This window comes from Miscanthus floridulus, chromosome 18, assembly GCF_019320115.1.
Source record: "Miscanthus floridulus cultivar M001 chromosome 18, ASM1932011v1, whole genome shotgun sequence".
Classification (NCBI taxonomy): Eukaryota; Viridiplantae; Streptophyta; class Magnoliopsida; order Poales; family Poaceae; genus Miscanthus; species Miscanthus floridulus.
In genome coordinates, this window is record NC_089597.1 from 10306525 (window position 1) to 10314024 (window position 7500).

A 7500-nucleotide genomic window follows, 5' to 3' on the forward strand; every position below is an offset into this window, starting at 1 on the left:
TCAAGTTTAGAATTTGGGTTGCTATAGCACTTTCGTTTTTATTTAGCAATTAGTGTTCAATCATGGACTAATTAGGCTCAAAACGTTCGTCTCGCAATTTCCCACCAAACTGTGCAATTAATTTTTTTTTCGTCTACATTTAATGCTCCATGCACGTATCGTAAGATTCGATGTGATGGATACTGTAGCATTTTTTGGGAAATCTTTTTGGAACTAAACACGGCGAGAGTGAACCTTCTAGCTAGCTACACCGGCAGAGCATTTAAAGAACAAGTGCATGGAAGTTTCCTCTACTCCGTCTGGGCACAAAGCGCCCCGCACTTATAGCCCTCTTCCAAGAATGTCTTACGTCGTCGCAGCACACTTCTTGTGTTCGGTTGGTCAACAAAGACCTTGAATTCTTTTTTAGTGTCCGGTTTTTCAAAAAGGCCCATGATTCATGTATTTTAACAAAAAAAGGTGATCAAAGGTGGGTTTGAACTTTACATCTGCTTTGTGCGACTTTACCATTGTTGCTCCTACGTATCAGATAGTGCGGAGGGCCCTTTGGTAATCAAATGAGCTGTGAAGCACTCCAGTGAGAAAACAATGCTAGTGTGTGTATACACTAGTAGTATTTTCCAGTAAGGCAGCACTTATTTACGACTGGTTGTGGCTGTTTCAACAATGTTCTATGAGAGAGATTAGGGTTGCGGAAGCGCTAAAAAGCCGCTGAAACCAACGGCCGAACAGGCTCTGTAGCATGCCAGCGTGCTGCAATACCAGTACATCCAAAGGTGGCCTAAAAAGGAGAGTAGTCGTCATAGCGGCTATTTTTTTCTCTAAGTGCTGTTGCTACTTGCTAGTTGTGTCTGCACTAATATTGTGCCCACAATAAACTTTCACGTCGTGCTCCGTCAACATCGCCACATCGGTAGATGATCTCAGAGAGATTATTGTGCCAGGTGTCTATATAAGCTATATATAGCATAGTAACCAGCATGTGTGGAGCAGCCGGACACGGGAGAGTGCAAGGTGTACAGCAGCATCGCTCGCGTCGCTTCGTATATTCGTTCGAATCAAGTGCCATGGAGGAACAAGGTACATACATATATATATACTACACGCACGTACGCGCATATTCGTAATTTTCTTTTCTGTATTGATATTTTTTATTAGCATTCTCTTTGAATACTGTATTATCCATTCTGTTGCTCTCGAGGTTTGTATGGACAAACCCATTCTCCACGTGGATTCAGACGGATTGTAGGGGGGGGGGGGGGGGGGGGGGGGGGGGTACGGTGGTGGTGTGTTCATTTTCCTCTCCAATCTACATATACGAGGAAAGAATAAGTTAATTTATCCAAACAAGCCTGCAGGGCATATGCGCTGTATAGTTTAATTACTCACTCTGTTCAATTCTAGTTCACTCTCATTTTGTCTTAACTCATTTTTCAACTTTCACTTACTTTATATAAAAAATCAATAACGTCTACAACATCAAATAAGTTCCATTAATTTTTTCATAAAATACATATTGATATTGCATTTCATTCAACTTGTGGATATTAATGATTTTTCCTAAGTGCTGGGTCAAAATTAGATAAATTTGATGTAGCACAAAGCCAACGTGAATTATAATTTAAGGCGGAGTGAATAGTTAAATTATGTGATCAGGAAGGTCGGGTGTTCATTCAGTTCGTCCGGCCATTATGCACGCGATAATAAGATGTAAATTATTTCCTTCGTTTCAAATTATAAGACGTTTTGGCTTTTCTAGATACATTGCTTTTATTATATACCTAGACTTAATATATATCTAAGTGCGTAGAAAAAATTATGTATCTAGAAAAATCAAAACGTCTTATAATTTGGAATAGAGAGAGTAATTAACAAGCTAGACATTGATGTGGTATAAAAACTAAAATAAAATACAAATAATAGGTGGCGACCAGTAACATATATTCCCATGCATTGTTCAAAAGTTAACGAAATATGACAAATAATTCAAGACAAAATTGTCCTAGTCTGTGCATAACTCTACCACCGCCTGTTGGCTGTATTTCAATCTAACACATGTGATGATCCATATATATATACATCGTGCACGATTTTTCCCACTTTTGTTTCTATATGTTCAAGTATCTGTCAAATCCAAAAGGTAAGCTTCCTGAGGGACAAGCCTCGCATTGCTGGAAAATATGGTGCGCGTGGCGCATGTGTCTAAACATTGTTATCATATTTTTAAATCTCTAGCAGTATCATAGTATTGCATACCATTGCTTTTTCCACTACTGCCAAAACAACCTCTCCGAGCCGTTAGAATCGGTTTCTACAGACGGGTATAGGAACTGCATGCCTCTGTCTATCTATGTACGTGTCTCTAGGAATCCTCCACATTACCTTGTGAATCTTGTTCCTCTCAGGCCATGCATATATCTATAGATCTACATCTAGTTCTAGATCCAAACTTAATCCTCATTCAAAAATCAATGCATAGGGGCTAAAAAAATAGGTGAATCTTGTTCTCCTACTCAATTTATCGAGCCTCAAAAGATTTGATCTAATTTCATTTCTAATTGCCACAAGCATGCATATGAAGAGTGAGAAAACTAATTAATCAAGTAATATAGCACTAAACTTCAAAAAAAATGTTTGGAATGGTGTCAACTTACCTTCTAGAGTCACCTTCTCCAAAACCTTCCCCCATGAGATTTTTAAGTTTAGGGTTGTTCTTGTGAGAGCCGCGCCTTCTCATCTTCGGACTAGAAATCCTGTACAGAGAAGGAAGAATGGAGGCTATTTATATTCTGTGTGCCGTTTGTAGAGGCGGCTGAAAATATTAGCCACCTCTGGAAATCAATTTCCACGGGCGCATTTGGAAATAGCCCTTATTTCTAGTGGTTAGCATTTCCAGCTGCCTTAGAAATTGCATTTTTAGAGGCGCCTAGTATTGCCAACCGTCTCTAAAAATTGAGTTCCAGAAGCGGTCCGTCTACTGGGCCCCTTGGAGGTCTCTATAGAGGTGGTTCATGATTGAGCCACCTCTAAAGAAAAGAGACTCCTATGAAATCATTTTTGTAGTAGTGTTCTTAACTGTTGAAGTCTCACTTATTAATTTAACAATCAACTTTGTTTAGATAAACGTGCGGTCCCTATGTCCATAAAGGGGTGGCTAATAATGGGTCAGGTATACTGTTTTTTTTTTCTCTTAGCTTTGCTCAAATTTAATTCGTTTTTTACTTTTTTATAATCTCTCTATCAGTTGAGGCCCATTTGAAGGAAGCCTTATTTCGTTCAAATGAAGTATTTTTTTAATTCAAAAGAACTAGTGTAGTAATCAGAGCAATTTTGGAGGAGTCATGGGCCAGCAGGAGACTTTATTTTTTTGCCTCTAATATAGCACTCTTTTGCTTGTATTATATATTCTCAAGTGAATAGAGTAGGACAAAATACCTCCCAAATATTTTCTCACGGCTAGAGTGCCGGTTGTAATTGAGCTTATGTTTTTTGTTTCTTTTTTTTGTTTTTTTAGTGAATTTCCTTTTCGCTTCTTTTCTACTTCAACAGGTAAAGTTGTTCTCTTTTTCCTTTTGTTAATATATTTCAGTAGGGGCTAAGGCCCCTCCTGTCCCCTCAAAAATAGAGTAGGACAAGTTTCAAAAAAAAAAATAGAGTAGGACAACTGTCGTCCGACTTTTCACGCCCTAGACTTCCTAGCTCAGAAGACAAGGTTGACCTCCCCAGCTAGGTGATCTTCGAGTTGAAGTGAGCGAGCAAGATAGTTTGAGATACTATGATGTTTTTTTTAAAAAAATGTTATTCCATGGGAAACTTATTCTCAAGGTTATTGTTATATAAATTCTCATTTTTTGTTATGTTAATAATTCGTAGATTTATTTTATGCCTTATTTTGTTTGAAGATTTGAATTAATAATCTGGAAAGAAGCCTAGTCCCTAATCAACATTGTTTTATACTCATTTAGGAACTTCGTAGGGTTATTATTATTGGATTGTATATGCATGAGATATTTTTCCCAAAATAAATCATTATAATAAGAACATGACAAATCCATCAATGGCATTATGTATGTATGTATGTATGTATGTGTGTTCCTCTTCAATTGGATCGTGCAATTAAAATCTCTACGCTTTGGAGAATAATGATTATGTCTGTGGCTTCATATATATATTATCTTGAATCAAATTAAGATAAAGCATTTGGTTAATTATGGGAGTATGTTGGGGCGTTGGCCTGCCCTTTTTTGTGTGTTGCTACAGTAGATGTGGCTGCAAACCCCTCACACGCCATTGTAGTAGCAGCAGCTGGCTGCAAGGTAGCTGAAGTGAACACCCTATGAGGGTCTTTGGTACACCTTCGATCGGTTCATGGCTACAGTCACAAAACATTGTTGTGCGCTGTAGCGACATTGTAGCGCGGAGCTTTTTTTATCTCTCCAGGGCAAAATGAACTAGCAACAGGTGAAGCCCGTGAAAATAGCTTCGACTAGCTCCTCGCTACAGCCTCATCAGTACAGGGGCTGAAGGCAGCAGGATCCGCACCAAATGGACCCTATATATGCTTCTGACCCGCTGGTAATATATATACAGGGAGGAGGCCAGAAATCCAAGTTCAAGACCAATCCGATGACAATAATGGTCGCACCACCGACGCAGCATTCCCTACTATCTACAAATTGAGCGACGATGATGGATACCTGACGCCATACCATGTGTCGACCGGACCCTACTACCGGCGTACCTCCTTCCTGTTCAGGGAGGCCGAGAAGCAGAATTACCTAATCGAATTGAGCAACATTGCTGCTAGAGAGAGACAAGTAAAAGACTTCGAGTCATATCTATCTACGAAGATTAGTGAACAACTAAGAAGCAGTGCCGGCGGCGCCCCGTGGTCGTTGTTCACTTCCGGCGGTTCTCATCAACAAGATTTATACTACGGCGACATCCCTCTTCAGGAGGAGGAGGAGTCGCCGTCGTCGTCGTTAGCACGGAGACTCTTGCTCGATGGGTGCTACCTCTTTGCTAACTTCGTCGATAGGGACGAAGCGATGAGGACGACGACAACGACAACGACATCACAGAGAGGAGGTTCTTCGACGACAACCAGAACCAGGGGGACTGCTGCCCCTCACAGTGGCCCGTTGGTGCGGGACACCTGGTACCTGTTGCAGAACCAGATTCCCTTCTTCGTGCTTGAGGAAATCTACATGAGGGTAACCGGACGCGCCGCCATAGATGCTCGCAGGGCGTTCACCAGCTATGCTCGAACGTTATTGTGGAACCAGAAGATGTACTACACAGAGCAGCTGGCTTCCAACATGGTAGTGCCTCATGACGTGTTCCATCTTCTGCACCTACTGCACGCACTCTTAAAGCCACCAGCGGAAGCGAGGAGGAGGAGCAACACCAACGATGACGACAGTAATGATAATACTATGTTCCACCGTCTTCGGCGCACATTCTGCTGCTTCAAGCCATGGAATCCACCCGCACCCACACATGTAAGGCCGGAGCAAACACTGACAATAAATAACGTAATGTAGGCCTACTACTATTGCATGCACGCACATTCTTCTTGGGAGTGTGGCTGCTCGCATCCTGTGTATAACTGGATGTGTATAACAACCTCCGGCCCCCCCTTTTTTTTTCTTCTAATTTTCTGCATTATATACTGGCGCATGCAGGTTTTGCAGGACAACCTAACAGACCCCAGTCGTCAGAATCCACCGGCGGAGGCTGACATCAACACCGACAATGGTACTATGTCTCATCTTCTGCACCTAGTAAGAACATTCTTCAAGCCACGGCGGAATCCACCGGCAGATGGGAATAGCATTACCAACAGTAGTGTTGGCCCGTGGCACCGGGCCACAGAGTACCGAATGTATGCCAACATTACATTCAAGTCTCAGAAGATTAATGGAGACACGAGGGTCGTCGAGGTGCTGTCTGTGCTCGATGTGGGCTTCAATGGAGGAAAGGTTATTGTCCCTCGCCTACACCTTGACGGGCACACCTGTACACTCCTGCACAACCTGATGGCGCTTGAACGGCACCACCCACGGCTGGGCACCCACGTCACGGCTTACTGTGCCTTCATGTCGAAGATGGCGTGCACTAAAGATGACGTGGAGCTCCTATTGGGCCAAGGTGTCATCGACAACCATCTAGGCTCACCGGAGGATGTCGCGGCAACCCTCTCTCAGTTAGGCAGCAGCATCGTCTTGGACATTAACGACAGCAAAAGAAACTATCTCAAGCCCCTCTGGCACCATCTGGATAAACGCTACAAGAGCCAGCCGCAGATGGTTGCGGCATGGCTCTCCCAGAATTACTTCACTTTTAGGAACGTAACGGTTCTCGGCGTTCTTTCGGCCCTCATTCTTCTTGTCACTGGAGTTTTAAGTGCAGTATATCAAATTCTCGCGTATAAACACCCACCACCACCATGCGGCCACTAACTTACTAGCTAGTTTTCTTGTTTTTCTGTTTCTGGTATTGTTGTGATTTTTTTTTTCATTCATCATGCATGCATGCACTTCTAAGATGTAATAATTATAAGTAAGGAGGAGTATCATAATGGTGTCCTTATACCACATGTACTCTCAGACATGCATGAATTGTGATATTTTTTTACTCTTATTCTTTCCACCGTGTGATTTTGTCTTCGTGTTCAAGTGTGATGATGATGGACTATCTCAGGCCCTCCGCAGTCCGCAGTGTACGTCTAGAGTAGTGCTTGAAAAAGTGTGTGTGTGTTTGAACTTTCCTCTGCACGCTGCAGCACACGATGCCTGCTTGAAAATTTGGGAGCGGCGCGTGGACAGGAACCGATGACGCCCACCAAATAGAAAATTATTTGCTTGTTGCATGCTGCTGCCTGCCTCCATGCTTCGTAATACTTGCTCCCCTCCCCCTCCGCGAATCCCCACCCCTCGCTCGGTCGCACGCAGCACGGCAGGGCAGGACGCAAGCAAGCACGCAGCAGGGCAGCAGCCAGCAGGCCGCTCCCCGCTCGGTCCCTCTCTTCTCCCATTTGCAGGCGACGGCGCGACGCTTGACGGACAGGAGGCAAGGCAAAAGAAGCTAGGCGGGCATCCCTCTCCTCTCTTGGTTCGTAAGCAAGTCCCCATGCGCCGTTGCGCTTCTCTCATCTCCCGCTTGGGCTTGGCTGATGCCTGCAGGTTGTTGCCCCTTCTCTCGGGCTGGGTGCTCCTCTGCTCGTGAGTTTCTCGCTTGGGGTTCGGGGGCAGGTGTGCATTTTCACTCGAAAGGGAGTTTGGGGCCGGGCGGGTTCGACTATCGGGTTTTGGGTGCGGGTGCGCAGATGCTCCACTCGGCCTTGACCCGCCCTGTTGCCATCTCTATGACCCATGTTCCGTGGGTGGCTTAGCTACCGAGATCAATGCAGATAATTATGTCTCTCCTAGAAGTCGGTTAGCGACCTCCCAATTTGGGCCATTTGTAGCATGCAGGAAGAGGCTGAGCTGCTCTGAAGGG

The 7500-nt window shown here is 43.9% G+C and overlaps 1 protein-coding gene across 1 annotated transcript; it reads left to right on the forward strand.

Annotated features, from left to right (window-relative positions):
- Window positions 1-4057: 4057 nt before the first annotated feature.
- Window positions 4058-6461, forward strand: LOC136523274 (UPF0481 protein At3g47200-like). Its single transcript, XM_066517010.1, has 3 exons — window positions 4058-4067; window positions 4591-5321; window positions 5685-6461. Exons 1-3 carry the CDS (start codon window positions 4058-4060, stop codon window positions 6459-6461), a joined length of 1518 nt encoding a protein of 505 aa, XP_066373107.1.
- The last annotated feature ends 1039 nt before the right edge of the window (window positions 6462-7500 follow it).